The 22,977-nt window shown below is 42.2% G+C and overlaps 1 protein-coding gene across 1 annotated transcript; it reads right to left on the bottom strand.

Moving 5' to 3' along the window:
• Positions 1 to 3,754: 3,754 nt before the first annotated feature.
• LOC309350831 (hyaluronidase-4-like) lies at positions 3,755 to 10,600 on the bottom strand. The gene is made up of 3 exons (XM_081878112.1): positions 9,701 to 10,600; positions 5,600 to 5,689; positions 3,755 to 4,227 (listed from the first exon to the last, which is right to left on the bottom strand). The coding sequence occupies exons 1-3, from the start codon at positions 10,580 to 10,582 to the stop codon at positions 3,796 to 3,798; spliced, it is 1,404 nt and encodes a 467-aa protein (XP_081734238.1). The 5' UTR covers positions 10,583 to 10,600; the 3' UTR covers positions 3,755 to 3,795.
• Between the last annotated feature and the right edge of the window lie 12,377 nt (positions 10,601 to 22,977).

Raw genomic sequence — 22,977 nt, 5'->3', positions numbered from 1 at the left:
ATGTTGATTGGGGGCCTATACATATTCAGTAAATAAGTAAAAATGAATGAAAAGATGAATCCTAGAAAAATAGGATCCAGAATACAGCAGTCTGATTGGTCCGCAAGAGCCACCCAATCCAGCACCAGGTAAAAGTGAATCAGCAACCTGATCAGCCTGCAGGAGCAGCCAATCAGGCTTCTGGAAGAGGTGAATCTGCAACCTGATTGGCCTACAGGAGCAGCCCGGAATTAGCCAATCACGCGGGGCCCATTGTGTAAATTAATGTATATATAGCTAGACATTTTGAGGAAAGATTAATTCATTACTACTATGAGCTGAATAAAGAGCTTGAAATTCACACTCGACTCCGAGTATATTTCAAAAGTGCTTTGAATTCCATCGATTCATAGAATTGGAGGGGGCTTCGCGAGTCATTTCATCTGTTTTCCTGCCCCGTGAAGCAGAGCATTCCCAACAGATATCTCTATACAAGGGAGAGACGCAAAAGTTGTTGAGCTATTTGGGGGTGGGGGAGGCAAAGTTGCCACACGCCAGGGTTTTCCCGGGCATTTTACCAACTTTTGGAAATTCTGCCTGAACGCTGTTTCCAGTGGACAAATCCCAGATATGTCCAGGAAATTCTGGGCATATGGCAGCCCTAAAAGTGGTCAATTACTATCAAGACATTTCTCTTTCTGTAACTGAAGTCCATTAAATCGAGTCCTGGTTGGAGAGAAGCATTCCCATAATTTAGTAAATTAAACACACACATACACCACACACACAGTTTGATGGTGTGTTTATAGTAGCGTCCTAATGCTACCTTGCCAATTACATGCCTCCACCAATTCATCAAGTAATTCATTATTTGTTCTTTTTACAGCATCAGTCAATCACATCCCTGTCGAATACTCAAGCTGACTTACAACCAAACAGCCTAATGATTGTAATGTCACAATTAAGCTTGAGTTAATTCATCTCCCAATTAAGCTGATGATAGTTTGCAGCCCCAATTTATAGAGGGGCTTGAAAAGACATGGCCCCACCCCAAAGGATGGGGATATTCATAATGAATTTGCTGGATCATAAAACTGTTCATTTTTTCCCTCTTTGTTAGATCAATATTTATTTCGTGGTTAATAAAAGTCTTTGTAATATTGCACAAAGAATCATGGCAGCTATAGAACAGAGCAGGGGGAAAGTGCTGAGCTTCCTAAATAGATTTTTTTTTTTTTTTTTTTTTTGTAACATCCAAATGTTTTAGGAGTGATGATATACCTTCCTATTTTAATACTGGTAATATTATAATTCTTGAAAATATTAAACCATCTGCCATTGTTTAGATGTAAGGATTTAACTTTTTCCAGTTTTTCAAAAGTGCCTCAAACACTAGACAAATTCAAATGAAACCCTTTTCCTGTCTTGGACAAGGAGTTAATCCTATTGAACGCAATGCAGCTTGCTTTTGAGTAGACATGTTGAGGGTTGCAGTATATCCCACTTAGACTGCAAAACAGGGAAATATTTTTTTCCCCTATTATGTTTTTACTGTAATTTTACTGGTGTTAGCCACCCTGAGCCCAGCTCTGGCCAGGGAGGGAGGGGTATTAATAATAATAATAATAATAATAATAATAATAATAATAATAATAAATTTGCTTGCTTCTCTGGGACAATAACACACATATAATTACAGTGGCTTGGATCCTAAGAAAAATTAACTTAAGGTTTACAAAAGGAATGTTTTCTGCCCCCTCCCTCTGGCTGGAGGTCCAAATTTGCTGGGAGATATGGCTGCCCACCTGTCAATCACCTGGTGTCATGATGACATCAGCTGATGCTTCACTATGAAACCCTGGTTTTCATGTCCTGAAAGCACGCTGTGGCTCTGTTTAAAAGCCCCTTGAGCAACAGCCCCACACTAATCTTTAAATCTCCAAATCCCAGAGGTTCAAAGAAGAGAACAGGGCTGTTTGCCAAAGGGCTTTTAAACAGCCCCATCTTGGAGCATCCAGTTTTTGGAGGTTCTGTCTCCACTTTAACAGCAGTTTCAGTGGAGACCACTTCTCCCTCCTGGACCAAGGCATAGTCTCTCCACCCACCAGCTGTTCCAGCAAGCAAATAATCAGGAGATCACTTTAAGTGTTCAAGTGTTGCTTTGAAGCCCCTGCTTACCTGTCCCAGTTACAATGGGTGGGCATAGCTTGCCCAAAACTGCCTTGCAGGACAAATGGGGAAGCCCTGCACTACACCCTATCCAAGTTGTTCAGGAGGCTTTTTAGGGGCACAGGTGGCTGCAGGGGAAATGTGAAGACAGGGAACTTTCCTTCCACAAACTTCCTTAGGGTTGCAATCTTCTACCCACTTACTTGGGAGCCCAGATGGTCTGAGCAGCTGATTCTGTCCTGCTTCAGCCTTGTTAGCACTCAATCAAAGGTCTGTTCCACCCCATTTTGTGCAGATATTTTAAAAGAACACACCCAAAACCCACATTTAAAATTCTACACATTTTTGCACAAATTCTACGCACTTTTTTTACTGTAAAATATGTAGTTTTCAACACTTTTCCCCCATAAAATGCACACTTTTTATGCAACTTTACATAAAAATCCATTGTTCGCACTTTTATGAACCCAAACTGTGCTGCAAAATCAAGAGACTTGCATGATCCTATGGGAAGTTGCATTCCGTTCCACAAAAAAAAATTAGGAACATTGGATCAGATTGGTCTGCTGCAAAAATTCAGATCAAGCAACTTCTTCCCTTAGCCTGGGATTAGCAAGGGTTTGCTTTTGCACAGACACGTATAGGATCGCGCTGCAGATTCTGTTATATTAGGATCTAAGTCCATATCAACATATTCGCGTCAAACTGGCACTGTAAGGGGATTGAAAGGGGAATGGATCACTCAGAAGCCCCCTCACCCCCCCCCCCAAAAAATTGCGCCAATGTGGACAGCTGGTCTACACATTTCACCAGGCTATCTGAAATGGTTTCAGCTGAAAAACAATGGGCAATGACTTGTTGTGTTGATCACCTCTACCACATTAATAGTTTTGTGACACTGTCAGACATTTCTGCTAGCCAATGGTGTTCTTGGTATCTTTTAATCTCTCCATATGATACAGCTGATCCATGCAAGGAAGTTTTTTTTAAAAAAAAAAATAAATATTTTTATTAATTTTACAGAATACAGAGATACAGAAAAGAAAAACAGATAAAAGAAAAAGAATATAAAAGTTTCAAATTTCCGTAATCCTTTTATCAAATCTACTGGACTTCCCCACATCCTCCAGACCTTGCATTATTTATAATACAAACTTCAGCAATTTGTCATCTTGTTTCATAACTTATTGTATCTTTCAATTTATCATGTTATCAAATTCCAAATATTGTACACCAATTCTTATATATTTTAATTAAAACACAATAAAATTATTTCCTAGTTCCACCTCAAATTTCTTATACCTTAATTTTCATTTCACCTAATTGCTATTGCTGGGGCTAAGATTTCCTAAAAGGTGCATTTTCTTAGCATTCATACAACTTATAATGTTTTTGTAAATAGTCCTTAAATTTTTTCCAGTCCTCTTCCATTGCTTCTTCTCCCAAATCTCGGATTCTGCCAGTCATTTCAGCCAATTCCATATAGTCCATCAACTGCGTCTGCCATTCCTCCAGCGTGGGCAAATCTTGTGTCTTCCCATGCAAGGAAGTTTTTATCTTGCTTACTATTTGCATGTTGCTTCGGCGGTAAAAATGCATAGGGCAATTGATTTTTAATTCCTCTGATGTAACAGATCTCTGAGGGACTCACTGCAATTTGACTCTTAGGACGGAAGTCTCAGGCATTAAAAAGATAAACAAAGTCAAATTTATCACAACTACCAATCCAGATGGGAGTAAATTGGCAGAATCTCCTGGTTGGCTGCCCGTAGTCTTCATTTCCCTGCAATCAGCGCCTTCAAACCCTTGGTAACAATGGCAGGAGAATTTCTCTGCCATTATTTGAAGGTCAACAGGCGATGCTTCCCCTCTTACAGTAAAGCCCAGGCCGCCTGACGCTTCTATTTGGAAGTTCTGAGGATTTAAATGGAGGTAATCTAAGGCTTTCCAGTTCCTTCGAACACACCTCCCGTTGCTGTGACAAAGATGCCAGCTGCACACCTCGGCCGCTTTGGTTACGTTGACGATGTAGAAGCCCAACTCGGAAGCAACAAATTGTTTCACCTTTGTGCAGTTGACCTGGACGGAGCAAGAAGAAAAATAAGAGGTTGCAAAATTGTGTGAAGGCATGCCCTTCTCAATTAACATCAATTCAGCATAGTATAAAGGTAAAGGTAAAGGTAAAGGGACCCCTGACCATTAGGTCCAGTCGTGACCGACTCTGGGGTTGAGGCGCTCATCTCGCTTTATTGGCTGAGGGAGCCGGCGTACAGCTTCCGGGTCATGTGGCCAGCATGACTAAGCTGCTTCTGGCGAACCAGAGCAGTGCACAGAAACACCATTTGCCTTCCCGCTGGAGTGGTACCTATTTATCTACTTGAACTTTGATGTGCTTTCGAACTGCTAGGTTGGCAGGAGCAGGGACCGGGCAACGGGAGCTCACCCCGTCGCGGGGATTCGAACCACCGACCTTCATATCGGCAAGTTTTGAACATCCAATGCGGTCGTTCCTTATTGTTTCTGGGGTGCCTGCACCAATCAGAAGGTGTGCCTTGGTTTTTGAACATTTTGGAAGTCAAACGGACTTCCAGAACGGATTAAGTTTGGTGCTTTTGTTTTTGCTATTTATTTTGCGTTTTTGTTTTTGAAGCTTTTTCTGTTAATTTGTTTTTGTGACTGTGTAGAAGCCAGTTCAGCTATTGATTGATTGGTTGATTGATTGATTGATTGATTGATTGATTGATTGTGTGACTGCGGAAATGGATAAAAGCCCCCCATCTAAACAATGGCTATCATTAGTGCAGGGAAGAAAAAGAAAAATTCATTTTCATCATCTAAAATACTGTCTTATTTATTTTATAGTGAAGTACATTGATTATTGCTTTCATTTTATGGATCAATGGTCTCATTAGATAGTAAAATTCATGTTAAATTGCTGTTTTAGGTGTAGTTTTTATTAGTCTGGAACGGATTAATTCATTTTGCAGTACTTTCTATGGGAAAGCGCACCTTGGTTTTGGAACACTTTGGTTTTGGAACAGACTTCCAGAATGGATAAAGTTTGAGAACCAAGGTACCACTGTACAGTACTGCGGATGACCTGCCTTGTTGACTATAAGAAGAAAGTCGCCTTCTCTTACTTCAAGTATCTGTCCATCTGGGCAAAAAGACATGTCAATTCTTAAACAGACAGTTATTCAAAACTTAGATCCAGATCCTAGACTCAGCCACTCTCTCCTTCCTATCAGTGACCCATGAACACATTCCATATGCTATTGACAGGCTAGCTATGGATGAGATGTCAGATAAACTGCACCTCAAAAGATAAATAAAATAAAATAAAATAAAATTAAATTAAAATAAAATAAAATAAAATAAAATGGCATACAATAGAAATTCTGTCTACTAGATTAAATAATATCCTCAAGGAAGAACCAAGGCATGGGTTTACCTCAGATGACGTTAAATTCATGTCTCCCCAAATAACAATTCCCGCAGCTCCTAAGGCAGCGCTTTCTCCAATGGTGCTAACAAGATCTTGCTGTATTGGAAACAGAAGGAAACATCATCAGTGTCTATTACTGTTTATTCGCAACAAATTTTGCTAAAGATGGGGAAACAGTTAGTTAAAAAAACTGATAAATGGGCCATGTGGACAAGGAGCAACTCTTCAAGGAACTAGTCTACAGCCTAGTAGTAGGTTTACTTGTCTCTTTCAAAAATCAAAGAAAATAATAATTCAAGTATTATGAGCTAATGCGTATTGTTTCTAGGCCTTCTTTTTTAGAATTGTAAAACTAGAATAATGACTTAGTTGGATGCCCCCTTGTATTTCTGTACTCTGGGGTCACATTTCCCATAATGCAGCAGGAGGCCTGTTGTTGTATTGGAAGGTCTTGGGGCAAACTGTAACACTCAAAATCTTCACTCCTTCCTGGAATTACCTTAAATATAGCAAACCAAGGCTTAGAATACGCTCTTATCATCTATTACACCAGCGTATAATAATAATAATAATAATAATAATAATAATAATAATAATAATTTATTATTTATACCCCGCCCATCTGGCTGGGCTTCCCCAGCCACTCTGGGCAGCTTCCAAAAGAATATTAAAATACATCAAACATCAAAAGCTTCCCTAAACCATAGTGAAAACTTCGGTTTAAAAAACAATTTGTAACCGTCTAAATACTCTGGAGAAGAGCGCAAAATGAAGTTTGTTAACACAGTCAACTCAAATAAATAATTATGTGCCCAAGTCTAATGCACTAAGCCTTTCTGTGAAATGTGAAATAATGCTTAACATTTATATATTGTTTTTTCCCCTGAACATATAAAGCAGTTCGCAGACATTATCTAAAGGTGTTTTTTTCCATTTGTTTGTTTTACAAAAGCCCATGCAGTGATACCTTGAGTTACAAATGGCTCAGGTTACAAATGCTTCAGGCTACAAACTCCGCTAACCTGGAAGAGTTACCTCGAGTTGAGAACTTTGCCTGAGGATGAGAACGAAAATTGTCTGCCAGTGGCACAACAGCAGCAAGAGGCCCCATTAGCGAAAGCACACCTCTAGTTAAGAACAGTTTCAGGTTAAGAATGGACCTCAGGAATGAATTAAGTTTGTAACCAGAGGTACCACTGTATTAAGTAAGCCAAAATTATTATTATACCCCTGTTAAAGATGCACAGATATGGTGGAAAAATAATTTGTTGCTTAAGTCCATCTCTTGAGCTCTTGGCTGAGGTAAAATGTGAAGAAGGTTTTCCTAGTTCAGGACTCATTATACTAAACCAGTAAATGACCCCTGGATGGTTAAGTCCAGTCAAAGGCGACTATGGGGTTGCACCACTGAGCCTCTTGGGCTTGCCAATCGGAAGGTCAGCGCTTTGAATCCCTGTGACGGAGTGAGCTCCCGTTGCTCTGCCCAAGCTCCTGCCAACCTAGCAGTCCGAAAGCACGCCAGCGCAAGTAGATAAATAGGTACCGTTGCAGCGGGAAGGTAAACAGTGTTTTCGTGCACTCTGGTTTCCATCACGGTGTTCCGTTGCACCAGAAGAGGTTTAGTCATGCTGGCCACACGACCCGGAAAACTGTCTGTGGACAAACGCTGGCTCCCTCGGCCTGAAAGCGAGTTGAGTGCTGCAACCCCATAGTTGCTTTTGAATGGATTTAACCAGGTGGGACCAATTCTGATGGTCCGCCCCCGCCACTTAATGGATCCAAATGGTTTCCAGAGAGTGGTAGGGGATGCCTTATCCCATGTTGATGGCCTTTCAGCTGATTCCCTGGTGGCCCGCTGGAATGCGGAGTTAACCAGGGCTATCGACTGTCTGGCTCCGAAGCGCCCTCTCCGATTGCATGGAGCCCGGACAGCTCCGTGGTTTTCTTTGGAGCTGAGGGCGATGAAACAATCGCTGAGACGGCTAGAGCGTCGGTGGCAAAAAACTCACTCCGAATCTGACCGGACACAGGTCAGAGCTCAACGTCGAGCCTACCAAGTGGCGATAGCGACGGCGAAGAAGACTTTCTTCACCGCCTCTATTGCATCTGCAGAAAATAGTAGCAGGAGACTTTTTCAGGTGGTTCGTAATTTAACGGAACCACCTTTACCACCGGGGCTTTGTAAAGACCCCAAGATCTCCTGCAATGATTTTGCAAAGTTTTTTGCAGATAAAATCACTCATATTCGGAAGGAGCTAGACACCACCGTGGGAGCAGGGCTGGGGCGGGAGAGTGCTAGAGCTCTGTCTGGTCAAGTTGCATGGAATCGATTTCAATCCATTACCCCCGAGAATGTGGACAGGCTGCTTGGATGCGTGAAACCAACCACCTGTCTCCTGGATCCTTGCCCATCCTGGCTAATAAAAGCAAGCCGGGAAGGGCTGGACGATGGGCTCTGTGGGGTGGTGAATGCTTCCCTCTGTGAGGGAGCATTCCCAGATCCGCTGAAAGAGGCGGTCATCAAACCGCTTCTTAAAAAACCATCTTTAGACCCGGCCAGTATGGCCAACTATCGCCCAGTCTCAAATCTTCCATTCTTGGGCAAGGTGATTGAGCGCGTGGTTGCTGAACAACTCCAGGCACGCCTGGAGGATGCGGACCATTTGGATCCCTTCCAATCGGGATTCAGGCCTCATCATGGGACTGAAACTGCCTTGGTCGCGCTGGTTGATGATCTCCGGCGAGCTAGGGACAAAGGTGAGAGCTGTTTCCTAGTTCTGCTGGATCTCTCAGCGGCCTTTGATACAATCGACCATAACATCCTTCTGGACCATCTAGAGGGGCTGGGAGCTGGGGGCACTGTTATACAGTGGTTTCGCTCCTTCCTCCTGGGCCGTGTTCAGAAAGTGGTGGGGGGGATGAGTGTTCAGACCCCTGGGCCCTCACTTGTGGGGTGCCTCAGGGTTCAGTCCTCTCCCCCATGCTTTTTAACATCTATATGAAGCCGCTGGGAGAGATCATCAGGGGGTTTGGACTGGGTGTCCATCAATATGCAGATGATACCCAGCTCTACCTCTCTTTCAAATCAGAACCAGTGAAGGCGGTGAAGGTCCTGTGTGAGTGCCTGGAGGCGGTTGGAGGATGGATGGTGGCTAATGGATTGAGGTTGAATCCTGACAAGACAGAAGTACTGTTTTTGGGGGACAGGGGGCGGGCTGGTGTGGAGGACTCCCTGGTCCTGAATGGGGTAACTGTGCCCCTGAAGGACCAGGTGCGCAGCCTGGGAGTCATTTTGGACTCACAGCTGTCCATGGAGGCGCAGGTCAATTCTGTATCCAGGGCAGCTGTCTACCAACTCCACCTGGTACGCAGGCTGAGACCCTACCTGCCCGCGGACTGTCTCGCCAGAGTGGTGCATGCTCTAGTTATCTCCCGCTTGGACTACTGCAATGCGCTCTACGTGGGGCTACCTTTGAAGGTGACTCGGAAACTACAACTAATCCAGAATGCGGCAGCTAGACTGGTGACTGGGGGCAGCCGCCGAGACCACATAACACCGGTCTTGAAAGACCTACATTGGCTCCCAGTACGTTTCCGAGCACAATTCAAAGTGCTGGTGTTGACCTTTAAAGCCCTAAACGGCCTCGGCCCAGTATACCTGAAGGAGCGTCTCCACCCCCATCGTTCTGCCCGGACGCTGAGGTCCAGCGCCGAGGGCCTTCTGGCGGTTCCCTCATTACGAGAAGCAAAGCTACAGGGAACCAGGCAGAGGGCCTTCTCGGTAGTGGCACCCGCCTTGTGGAACGCCCTCCCATCAGATGTCAAAGCGATAAATAACTACCTGACATTCAGAAGACATCTTAAGGCAGCCCTGTTCAGGGAAGTTTTTAATCTGTGATATTTTAGTGTATTTCTGGTTTTTATGGAAGCCACCCAGAGTGGCTGGGGAAACCCAGCCAGATGGGCGGGGTACAAATAATAAATTATTATTATTATTATTATTATTATTATTATTATTATTATTATTATTATCCAGGGGTCCTTATTTTACCTTATGCTAAACCAGGTCTAACATAACAGTTCCTACTTTCCCCCCAAATAGCTTACCTTGGAAAGAAATAGCAAAGGTTCATCCCTATAGTCTAGTCGTGTATATACAAATACCGGAAGAGCATAACCATGTGATGTCATCATGGAAATCCTCATAGATTCGTTCACCCTAAACTGTGAAAAGCGTAAGATATTATCACTGTTTCCAAGGCATTTCTTAATGCCAATGGAAGGATACAGGGCTGCACTGCTGTTCCACAGCCATGACAGTTCATTGTTCCTCAAAACCTCATTTTCTGGACAGGAACCACTGTAGTTCTGGTCATGGAAATTGTAATTGTGGCAGTCAGGATACAAGTAGTATCCCCACAAGCCCTTGGGCCTACTTTTAATCCCCAACTCAATTGTCTCTTTCATGAACGCCTTAGCACATTGCTCAAAGGAAAGCTTAGCTAGACGCTCAACGGCGTTTGCCGAAACATTTTCGTGCATTTCAGAAATTAGTTTTCTCGACTGCCTCCTGTAAATATCCTTTGTATTCCAGTTGCGGTCCCATTGCGGCCTCCAGTGTTCCCAGTCTATGACTGCTAGCCCAGTGAAATCTTTATCGGGAATGTAGTAGTCAATGTCTTGGAGAGCTTTTTCCAGATGCATTTGCAAGCTGAAATTCTGAGGGAGGCCGCCATTGACAGGGATTTCTTGTGGTGTGTACCACGGATAATATCCTAACCTGTTGACATAAAATATTGTCACATTCTGCCCTCTCGCTTTGGCAAACGGGCTTCCAGTCACGTGGAACATTTCCAGGTTAATTGTTACGTTGTATCGGATGGAGCAATGATCCGTCGGTGCGTTCCACGCTGCCACAAAAGGCTTCCTTCGGAAAACAGGGAGCTGAGCTGGCTTCATGGCGAAAGTAGAACTCCACACAAATGTCATATGTATCCAAGTTGTGAAGTGGACCTGCTGGATAATAGAAAGCAATATTTGGTTTTTTTGTTTTGTCCTGCCATTATAGGAAAATGTTTGCAAGTACATCTCCCAACTTTACCAAGTGCAAAGGAAAATAAAATGAGAATTAACAATAAAGAACTACAAAAACTATCTAAAGCTGAATATAACACCTAAGCCAGAGGTGATCTTTGGCTCCCCCAGTTTCAGAAACTTTCAGAGAATATCCTGGCTGATTTGATTGACATCCTATGCTCTTTTAAAATGTGATGGTTTTTTGGGGAGTGTTATTGGGTTGTTTTTATTTTGATTATATATTTTGTGGTTTTATATTCTGATTTTGTTCTGTGAACCGCCTTGAGACCTCCAGGTATACAACGGTACATAAATTCAATTAATAATAATAATAATTTTACAAAGAAAATGGGCCATTGGCATACCCTCCAACATTTCTCTGATGAAAATAGAGACCTCCCCTCCAATATTCCTCCAATGAAAATAGGGATGTCCTAAGGAAAAAAGGGACATTCCAGGATCAAATCAGAAACCAGGATGGCTTCTGTAAACCTGGGACTGTCCCTGGAAAATAGAATACCCTCCAACATTTATCTGAGGGAAATAGGGATGTCCTATTCTGTTGTTGCTGTTGTTGTTGTTGTTGTTGTTGTTGTTGTTGTTGTTATACCCTGTCTATCTGACCGGGTTGCCCGAGCCACTCTGGGCAGCTTCCAACATATATGAAAACATAAATGTTTTTTAAAACACAAATAAAATTATTTCTGCTGTGATAACTAGGCACAGGTCTGAGCAAGGTTTTGTGGGGGTTTTGACCTGCTGCCTTCCCTGGAAAAACCCATTATTTACCACGGAACTGGTGTCAACCTGCAGAAAACCCAATTGACTATTGTTCCAATTCAGCAGTAAAAAGCAGGTTTCCCCAGTGAAGTTGGCAGGACAAAACAAAAAACCCAAACCCTGCTTGAACCCATGCCTGAAAGTCACAAATCTGGGCCTAGAAATTGTGGCACTTTACTCCACACCAAGTTGTAGCTGTTCAATTTTGCCACTGGATGTCACTGCCAGTCTATTTCATGGGCCATTTAAATAAAACAAAGCTGTTTAAGGACAAGTGTTTGGACTTAGATGAATGGGTTTCTGTTAATTTGGGTTCTTACTAAACAGTAATAACATACCAAAGTGGCACGGGAATGCCTCTGTTTAAAAATATATGGCTTTTTTAACACTGGGTTTTGAAACAGAAAACAAACATTTTCAGAACTGCCCCTGGCAAACGACTATGACCTTTGCTGTTATGTCAGGGTGGAGTAGCTACAAGCAAGCATAACATCATCTGAGCTTTATAAATAGATCAAATTTTTTACCCAGCTGTCAAGAGGAATTGATCTACAACACCCAAAGGAAAATGTAATAATTTAAAGTGATGTCATTTGCCATCTGTGGGATCATAGTGCAGTCTTCCTCCCATTATAAGCTCATAGTCAACTCCATATCTTCTGCTTTTTGCTCCGACTGCTATCAACCCCCTTACATCCATTTCCCCAGATTTCATCACAGGTGATCGATTGCACAGGATAAACTGTAGCTAACTGCAGAGATTTGCTTTGGTCATCCATGGCACTGGGAGGTAATGAATTCTGCTTTGATAGAATAGCGGCTGTAAGATCTCCTAGATCAAATCCAGCAAGAAAAATATACTTTTTAAAGGTGAAGGAGTTCTGACGAGTTCCTGGGACTGTTGAGCGCTGCTTCCTTAAGCAGCAAACCCAGGAATCCTCATGATGAGACAGGCATTGGGTGTAAAAGGGAATCATTCTTCACTTCTCCAGCAGAAAACTAGATAAAAATCTCCTCAAAGGCCACAGCAATCCTAAATTTAACTGGATTGTTAACCATGGACAATTCTCTGTTAAGCTGCCATGGTTTTGTATGCTTTTATAAAACTATACAGTGGAACCTCGGTTTTCAAGTGTCTTGGAAGCCAAACGATTCGGAACCAGAACGCCAAAAACCCGGAAGTAATTGCTTCCATATTCAAATGCACCTTGCAAGTCTCCATTTTTTCAATGGATTTTGCCAACCGCCCATTGATCCTCAGTTTTTGGAAATTTCAGAAGTCGAACGATCTTCCAGAATGAATTACATTCAAAAACCAAGGTTCCACTGTAAATTGCTTGAGACGTTTTCTGTAGTAAGTGACAAAAACTGTGGTACCTTGGTTGTCAAACGGCTTTGCTCCCGAACAAATCGGCTCCCGAACACCGCAAGTAAGTGTTCCGCTGTGCAAATGTTTTTTGGAAGCTGAACATTCGCTGTAGCTTCCGCAGCTAAGTACAGGAAGCTCCTGCAGTCAATTGGATGGAAGCCGTGCCTTGGCTTTCAAACAGCAAATAACAATAACAGTAGTTGTTGTTTTCTCCACTCATAAGTTTTCTAACCTGGTCTTTTCACTGGTATAATGCAGTTCCTAACAGGAAGGAGAAATTGTGCGGCAGCCGTGTATGAATTGTCCTAAAAACAGAAGACCCCCCCCCCAACTATACTTTTAAGTGTTCTTTAAATTGGTCTTTCAGCAACTGGTTTAAATCTCTCGCAAACTTTGGGGATTTGTTGTTATTGTTTAGTCATTTAGTTGTGTCCGACTCTTCGTGATCCCATGGACTCCAGGCACTCCTGTCTTGTACTGCCTCCCGCAGTTTGGTCAAATTCATGTTAGTGGCTTCAAGAACACTGTCCAACCATCTCGTCCTCTTTCGTCCCCTTCTCCTTGTGCCCTCCATCTTTGTGCATGCACACGAAAGCTCATACCAATAACAAACTTAATTGGTCACTAAGGTGCTACTGGAAGGATTTTATTTTTTTTTTGTTCCAACATCAGAGTCTTTTCCAGGGAGTCTTCTCTTCTTGTGAGGAGATAGGAGGCTTCTCATGGGGATAGAAGGCGCCAAGTTGCACCCTGCATTGGCTCATCTCCTGGCTCCCTGGCCTCGTTGCAACTGGTCCTGCGGCAGAAGTGAGCTTGAAGGAGGGGCAACCAGGGCCAAGGTGACTGGACCAGGAGAGAGGCGGAGACCTTTTGAGAGACAGTGATCAAACACAGACCACTGAATACATAACAGACAGCACTGTTTCAGGGCTGGGAAGGGCAGCCATACTTTCATTGCCCTCCAGGAAACTTTGTGAGGACCCCAACCTCATGATATAACACCCCCGGGACACTCTGGACAGTCCTAGCTGCCCCATTGCAAGAAAGGGGCTGGGCAGAGGCGGCCAACCATTTGGAGGAGGTCAAGATCAGAGCCTCCTCTGCCCCTCAAGATTGGGGTGGGGAGCTCAGCCCCATCTCAATAGACATGTGGGGGAGGGCTCAAGATACCTCACCCTTCTAGAGTTGGTGCCTATGTTGGGGATGAGATCCTGATTTATCAAAAAAATGGTGGAATGTTATTGATACCTTTTACCTATGAGCACAAGGGACGCGGGTGGTGCTGTGCATTAAACCACAGAGCCTAGGACTTGCCGATCAGAAGGTCGGCGGTTTGAATCCCTGCAACGGGGTGAGCACCCGTTCCTCGGTCCCTGCTCCTGCCAACCTAGCAGTTCGAAAGCACGTCAAAGTGCAAGTAGATAAATAGGTACCACTTCGGCAGGAAGGTAAACGGCATTTCTGTGCGCTGCTCTGGTTTGCCAGAAGCGGCTTAGTCATGCTGGCCACATGACCCGGAAACTGTATGCCGGCTCCCTCGGCCAATAAAGCGAAATGAGCGCCGCAACCCCAGAGTCGGTCACGACTGGACCTAATGGTCGGGGGTCCCTTTACCTATGAGCACAACAAAGGATCTTGCCGAAATCATCATGTGCTGCTTTGTTTTCCTATCCAAATGTTCCTGTTCACAGCCTGGAACGATGCAACTTCCTATTATCAGTCATCAGTTGTTCACTGCATAATCTTGAGGTGAGTAACTTCTCCCTGTTGTGCTCAAGCCTCAGGGCGCAAGATATTCACTGCAGTGCTATGCCATTAGGGCATTCTGCTCATCACTTCATTGCATGTGCGGAAAGCTCACGGCATCGCTATGCATTATTCACAGCAAGAAGTAGTTGTGAGAACATTTGTCTTAGCAAGAGGAAGTAATATTAATGTAGCCCAGCATAAAAGGGGGAATAAATGGCAGGTCAGTGTTTGAAAGAATGTGTTGGAACACTATGAAAGTCTGCTTAGCATTTTGTGACTAGGGAAAAATTATAATCATTCCAACATGTGTATGAGAGATTCCCCCCCAAAAAAAAAATTCTCAAAGGTTAGGTACCAGCTGAACAACTAGACAAATCCAAAGTTATACTCTTGAAGTTGATGAAATTATTCAGTAGTTTAATTGGCAGTGATAAAGGTAAAGGGACCCCTGACCGTTAGGTCCAGTCGTGACCGACTCTGGGGTTGCAGCACTCATCTCGCTTTATTGGCCAAGGGAGCAGGCGTACAGCTTCTGGGTCATGTGGCCAGCATGACAAAGCCGCTTCTGGCAAACCAGAGCAGCGCACGGAAACACCGTTTAACTTCCCGCCGGAGTGGTACCTATTTATCTACTTGCACTTTGATGTGCTTTCAAACTGCTAGGTTGGCAGGAGCAGGGACCAAGCAATGCGAGCTCACCCCGTCACAGGAATTCGAACTGCCGGCCTTCTGATCGGCAAGTCCTAGGCTCTGTGGTTTAACCCACAGTGCCACCTGCGTCCCTAATTGGCAGTGATAGGGGATCTCAATTTAACGTGGGTGCTGATTTAATTTCTGCTGCTACATACAGTAAAAGAGAGTGTCAGTAAATTGTGCAGTTTTGCATATGTGTGTATATGTGTGTTTGGTCTTTTCCATGGGTATGGAAACTGGAATACAGCTGAAACTAAGAAGTATTTTCCAAATGCAATGTGGCTTAGAGGTTAATCTAAGTGACAGGAGGAACTAAGCAGAACAAAGACTAATCTTCTGCTTAGGGGCGAGGTCTCTAAGGGAATAAGGAATAAGGGCAGAGAGACATTCCAGAGTGTAATAAATGGAGAAGGGGGGTGAACTATAATTAAAAGTACAGATCAAGAAGGAAATAATACCTGTGTGTGTTAGGTGAGCCTATACTAGCCAAGAAAAACATTGCTAAAGAAGTAGGAGTTCAATAGAAATTAAAGCTACCTATGCATACTTACTTGGGAGAAAGTCCCATTGAGCTCAATACTTCTGAGTAAATCAAAAACACAGCAAACCTTTGAGATTTGCATTTCTATGAATTTTGCAATCCCAGCCAGGTAATGTGTACAAATGGGGTAAAAATGTGCATGCATATAAATGCATAGGTGAGTGAAAAGAACATGCACAAATGCATTATATTAGGGGAAATTGCTTTTCAAAAATGTGTAGATTTGTCAAAACTGGGTACCTCAATGTTTTTATGCGAAATTCGTACTAAACTTCCAATGAATTTTCATAATGGTTTTTATTTGTATTTATTTTTTAATTGTCAATTGCTACAAAAAGGTGAAAAACTGTGGGGGGGGACTTGATTTAAGATGGGGGAAATTGGAAATTCTCAAAGTGAAATTGGCAGATTCTACCATCCCCCATGGTTTCTGAGTCAGATGACATTCCCTGCGGCTGAGGAGCTACTGAGGCCCAATAAAGATAGAAAACCTCAGCTGCAAATGTGCATAATTTAGGGTTGTCATATTTTAAAAAGTAAAAATTGAAGTTTTAAAGCTATTTTTAGAGGAAATTTGCCAAAAAAAACCCACCCCCACTTCTGGTTTTCCCAGACATTTTAACTGACTTCTGAAAATTCCACCCAGACACTGTTTTTTGTAGACAAATCCTGGCAATATCCGGAAAATTCCAGACATATGGCAGGAGTAGTATAAGTGCTTGCAGGGGGGACTTTGAATGCGATTGCCAAGTACCAAATGACCTTGCAGTGAAAATGGCATATGTATTATGCTGTTAATGGGAAATTTAAAAAGTACTGTTGCCACTTTAAATATAAAAAAGCAATGCCTGAATCTTATGCAAAAGGTATTGCCGTTTCTTGAAATATAAAGAGGTAATGTCTTGATCTTGTGCAATAAAAATATAAAGAGGTAATGACTTCATCTTATGCAATAAAGGCAAACACTCTTCCCTGAAGCCCATAGAAAGTAACTCAGTACAGATGGATAACAGCTGCACATTCAAATGGGCATCTAATGCTCATCTAGTTCCTGCTCATGGATCTGAATCCAGCAGATGTTCTATGCATGGAATCCTTATTGCATCCTTATCTTGATTGGAGCGACCGTGTTTTATAGAAGCTTAGGTTGGTATGGTTGTTGTTTTTTCCCGAAGCCCCAAATTGTTTCCAGACTCTCATTCTCTGTGTGCAAAACTATCATTTCCAATTTATTTTTAGCACAACCTGTATTTGCAAACACTCCCACTCTCTGAACCTGGCACAGATTGACAGGAAATGACTTTTCCTGTAATGTAAAGAGAAATGTGTTGCCTACATAAAAGCTGTATCTGATTTCCTAACGAATTGTGTTCTGCAAGTGTCTCATTAAAAAAAAATGTTTAGAGTGCGATTGCTAATACAGTATGTGTAACCCTTTGGGAAGGTATCATTTTTAATCAGTTTCAGGTGCTGAGTCTTTTTATAAGGTACAGTCGTGCCTTGGTTGTCAAACAGAATCCGTTCCAGAAGTCCGTTCGACTTCCAAAAATGTTCAAAAACCAAGGCGTGGCTTCTGATTGGCTGCCGGAGCTTCTTGTACACAATCGGAAGCTGTGTCAGACATTTGGCTTCCAAAGAACATTAGCAAAACGGAACACTCACTTCCAGGTTTGCGGCGTTCGGGAACCAAAATGTTCGACTCGCAAGGTGTTCGGGATCCAAGGTATCACTGTATTACTTTCTCATAGTAGAAACTGTGAACTTAGTAACCTGGGAGCAGACTCCAATGAACTCAGTGGGACTTGCTTCTGAATGGACATGTATAGAATTGTACAATTAGCCAGTACAGTGGTACCTTGGGTTAAGAACTTAATTTGTCCTGGAGGTGCGTTCTTAACATGAAACTGTTCTTAAGCTGAGGTACCACTTTAGCTAATAGGGCCTCCTGCTGCCGCCACCATGCAATTTCTGTTCTCATTCTGAAGCAAAGTTCTTAACCCAAGGTACTATTTCTGGGTTAGCGGAGTCTGTAACCTGAAGCATCTGTAACCTGAAGCGTCTGTAACCAGAGGTACCACTGTATTCTAAACTAAGCTACTTTTTGGAATATATTGTACTTGCACTGCAGAGATTTTGGCAATCAACTATAATTGTAGACAGTTCGTTATTTCTGTGAGGCAATGAAAATGTACCCCTTATTGCCAAGTGTGCTAACTTGAATAAAATATGGGGGGGGCAGGTAAACCCCACCCCACATCATCAATCACATTATGTGTACATTTGAATGGCAATGCCCATTAACTTGGGGTAGGGTGGTTCTCAAATATTCTATTGGGGAGGTGAAGGAACCTCAGCCCCTAGGAGTTGGCTCCTATGCTTATTGAAATGATAGCCTCAGTTCACAGACCCTCCAAGTCTCCATATCTTCCAGCGAAAGTCCCTGATTTAAAGATGTTGTCCTAGTTTCTGAATTGATCCCAGAATGTCCCGCTTTTCCTTAGGACATCTGTATTTTCACTGGAGAAATGTTCATTGGAGGGTCATGTGACCCCTGAACCAAGGAGATAAGTAACTATATAACCTTTAGAAGGCATTTGAATAGAGAAATTTGTATGGAGAAATTTGTAAACATTTTATGTTTTTATATGTGTTGGAAGCCACCCAGTCAAAGGGGCAGGGTATAAACAATAAAATTATTATTATCATCATTATTATTAAGTACGACATCCTTATTTTCATCAGAGAAAAGGGTATAAATAATAAAATTATTATATTGTTATTATTAAATAGGACATCCTTATTTTCATCGGAGAAATGTTGGAGGGTATGAGTTCAGCTTCAGTAACAAACTATTCAAATGCATTGACTCAAGAAGGTAAACTTTGCCCAAGGGCAAATCATGCTTCAGGAGGAAATGCAATATTCACATGCCTAGTTGAAAGTTGGGTCTTCTGGTGCAATTGCGAGAATATTAGAACTGGAAACCGAGTCCTGGGATCAAATCTCCACTCAACCATCAATTGCATTGGGCAGCCCTCAGCAAACCTACTTCATCAACCTATTTTATCCTATAGGGATGTTATGAAGATAAAATGGAATTATCCCATGCAAGTTAGACTGAGCTGCTTTGAGGAAGTGCATCATTAAAATGTGGCAAATAAAATAGCCCATTTATCTGAATGTTTCCTTGTTGGCCATAGTAGCATACGGTCAATTCCGGAAATCAGGACCACAGCTATCTAAGGTTTGGGTAATTGGAATTCACATGTATTTTGGGTTGTTAAGGGAGGAGAAATCAGACAAACATCTGTCATAATCTGAATATGTATTCTATATAAAATTTAGTTTCATTTGTGCTACTGCAGTATATTTATTAATTCTGTTCATACCCCACCTTTCCTCCCAGGATCTCAAGATGGTATCTATTGTTCTTCCCCTCCTCATTTATTCTCAACAACAACCTGTGAGGTAGGTTAGACTGAGAGGCAGTGACTGGCCCACCATCACCCATGGCTGAGTGGAGATTTGAAAGCTGGTCTCCCAGGTCCCAGTCCAACAATCTATTGCCATCCCACCACATTGGCTCTCTAGGACTCCTGTATGTTTTAATTGGTTTTTCATTCTTCTAAATTTAAACAGATCAAGCATGTGCAGAATGGAATAAGAGCAAACATTTCAGAATGAACGGCATAATGATCATCATTCCCTCAGAGAATGGGTGGATTAGAGGCAAAATGGGGCCACCAAAAAATGGGAAGAAGGTATTAACCCCAAAATTTGCAGACGTAAACTTAAAAAGTTTTAAAACAAACCTATGGGGCAAAAAAAAAAAAAGCTCTATGGGAAATGAGCATGCCCAATAGCTGTGAAATATTGAGTGCCAATTTGATTAAGGAAATGTAGAATGGGAGCGGTAGTGGAATAACCTGCTTGAAGGGAATGAGTAGTCTGCACCCTTTAATGAAGACTGTAACATTTTATTTTATTTTTGAAGGTTGCGCCCATTTGGAAAGTTGCACCTGTTAAATTTGAATCTTAAAGTACAAAAGTTGCTATTTTGGTGTGCAAGCTTTGGAATTACACAGGGTTGTTCATAATGCAGAAATGAAAAATGAATTATTCTCAGCAATACAGTTATTCCCCAAGATTACTTACCACTGCCAATTTTAGGTCTCTTGCAGGTAGCATCTAAGAGCACTTTTCTGTATTGTTGGGATGTCCGTAGGATCTAAGAATATAATTCCTGATGTATATTAAATTCCATGTTGTTCAAAATAACAGTTTGGATTAATTTTGCCCAAGGCAGAAATGGCACCAGCAAGTTTGGTCTTCTAACAAATTTGTTTAGCTAAATTTGCAATGCACCATGATTTTAAAAAACCCCCAAAAACAATGGATACTAAAAGTCAACCCTAGACAGGTAAAATAAATAACAGAAATCTCAAGACTTTCAACTTGGTTCTAAAAGAACAGGTCCGCATTTTAAATGAAAAATACAGTTATGATTACCTTCCGATTTGCCATCAGTCATACCAGCTATCCTATGCAGAAGAGAGAAGTTGAATGTCAAGCCTTTTTCTGTTTGCTTTCTACCAAACATGTCATTACAGAGGTGACTCAGGGCAAAGAGTAAAACTGGAGACTTTCGCTAAATCTCTATTTAACTGAAGTCAGTCCCACTTATGTGTCTTGGTTTAAACTGGCCATTACCGCCTTAAAATATTCATTACGATTCTATTATGAGCCATGACTCGTGTAGGCCAATCCTAAGCATGTCTATGCAGAAGTACAACTCAGCGAATTCAGTGGGACTTATAACATCAGTCAAACCACTGTCTACCTGAAGTTAATCAGGTCTCGGTTTGGTCAGTGCTACCCAGATGAGAGACAACTTGCATGCCACCATGTGTTCCAGAATGGAAGAAAGGTTGGATATACATGTAAGAAAAAATACAATAATGCTGCTACCAGATGAATTTTGGGGTATCTTCCCCCTCTCCCAAATTCCAGGTGGAACAGTTGCATCAAAAAATCTAGGTGTCCTTCTGGATGAGGGGAAAAAAGAAAAACTCACATGGGATACAGTGGTGCCCCGCAAGACGAATGCCTCGCAAGACGGAAAACCCACTAGACGAAAGGGGTTTTGGAGGTGCTTCACAAAATGAATTTCCTATGGGCTTGCTTCGCAAGACGAAAATGTCTTGCAAGTTCCTGCGGGTTTTTTTCCTCCCCCCCCTTTTCCTAAGACGCTAAGCCGCTAAGCCGCTTATCAGCTGATCCGCTAAGCCGCTTAACAGCTGATCCGCTAAGCCGCTAATAATGCTAAGCTGCTAATGGGCTTGCTTTGCAAGATGAAAAAACCGCAAGACGAAGAGACTCGTGGAACGGATTCTTTTCATCTTGCGAGGCACCACTGTAATGTGTAACTTGGCTTCTACAAATCACCCAGTCTCTTCCGGGGTGAAATTAATCAAGGAGCATGTTGGGCAATACAGTGGTACCTCAGGAATTGAACGGAATCCATTCCAAGAGTCCATTTGACTTCCAAAACTTTCAGAAACCAAGGTCTCTTGGAAGTCGCGTCGGACATTCAGGTTCCAAAGAATATTCGCAAACCGGAACACTCACTCATCTTTTCTGCTACAGTTTTCAAGAGGGAAGCATTATTAAAATTCTCCCTAGGATAAACACTAGGAAAAAGCAATAAAGTTTCTACAAGAAGCAGAGACAGAGAGCTATCCCCCTTCTTCCTTTTGACCCTGTGAATATGAGGAAATAAAGAGTTGTGACAAGGAGGAGGGAAAATATCACAAGTTTTTGTTTGAGAATTATTTCCCGTTGACTCCAGGTATGATACGTGAATTTAAATGCACTGGATGCTGCTCTTAGAGTTTAATGAGCTAAAGAATCAATAGTCAAATTAGGTAAATATATTAATACCAAATTCAAATTTCAACTCTTTTGAAACTTAAAAATACAAGAGCCTTTACCACGTAGCTGAACAGGATCTTAAATAATAAACAGTATGATTCAGAGTCATGTAAACCTCATTGCTGCAATATGAATGAATGATGGGAAGATTTTCTGATTTTCTTCTTCTGCAATCTGGATAGAGCAAACACTGAACATGACAGACCATCAAACACACTGAAAAATCTTGTAAACAGGTCTTATGTAGGGGCAAGCACCACACAAAAAGGAGTCCAAGAAAATGTGCAGGTGGGAGATATGAGAAGTGTAAGAGATTTGGTTCTACAAAATCATGGCACACAGGGAAATGAATACTGTGGATAATTCAAGTCCTTTAGTATTTCTTATCTTACTTCAGAATGATGAAAGTTAAAACTAGCAATGACAACAATGGGGTTTTGGAAAGCCGCTAGAAAGTGGCACAACCCAAAATTGAGCAGGAAAAAGGAGTTTGCTATAAGGTCTGCATTATACACATAAAGCACCATCATATCACTTTAAGCAATCATGGCTTCCTGCAAGGACTCCTAAGAATTGCAGTTTGTTAAGGGCATAAACATTGTTGGGGAACCATTTTAACAATCAATCCCTCTTCCCAGGGAATTCTGGGAATTGTAGTTCTGTGAGGGGAATAGCAGTCTCCTAAGAATGTTCAGCTCCCTTAACCAGCTACAGTTCCCATGATGCTTTGGAGGAAGCCCTGACTGTTAAAGTGGTATAAGAGTGATTTAAAGACATGGTGCAAATGGAGCCATAGAATATAGAATATAGAACCTGAACTTTAAAGAGAGCATATAATTGAAAAAATTCCCACAGTATTGATGCCCATTCTCAAGAACAGAGGAATGCCTCCTTATTCCATAAGTCCTTTTAGATCTAATGAAGAATGTACTTCTTTCTTTTGCTGCAGTAGACACCTTTAATATTAACCCACAATGTGAATCTTGCATTGTTCTTATGGGGGAAAAGTTGTCATGAATCAAGGGTAGCCAATTTGATACCCTACAGATGTTGCTGGACTGAATTGCAACTTCTGTCATCCCTGAGCATTGGCCATGCTGCCTGGGGGCTGTGTCAGAATCACATTGTCTATGCCTGGCACAAATGGAATTTTCCCTTGCAGGCAAAAATGGGATGTGCTGGTTTTTATGTTGGGTAGAACATTTGTCTGGTGTCATTTTTCACATGCTGAGCTATGTTTAGCAG

This window comes from Podarcis erhardii (genome assembly GCF_964252035.2).
Source record: "Podarcis erhardii genome assembly, chromosome: 10".
In the NCBI taxonomy this organism is placed as follows: Eukaryota; Metazoa; Chordata; class Lepidosauria; order Squamata; family Lacertidae; genus Podarcis; species Podarcis erhardii.
The sequence above is the reverse complement of the archived record's forward strand: the minus strand, read 5'-3'. Positions and strand labels throughout refer to the sequence as shown.

Bases quoted from the DNA above. Each gene is read 5' to 3' on its own strand.
- LOC309350831 (XM_081878112.1), bottom strand. From the start codon at position 10,582: ATGACATTTGTGTGGAGTTCTACTTTCGCCATGAAGCCAGCTCAGCTC. The intron at 5,690-9,700 runs GTAAGCTATTTG...TTTCCAATACAG, and splicing joins CTTTGCTATTTCTTTCCAAG to CAAGATCTTGTTAGCACCAT. The intron at 4,228-5,599 runs GTAAACCCATGC...TGCTCCGTCCAG, and splicing joins TGAATTTAACGTCATCTGAG to GTCAACTGCACAAAGGTGAA.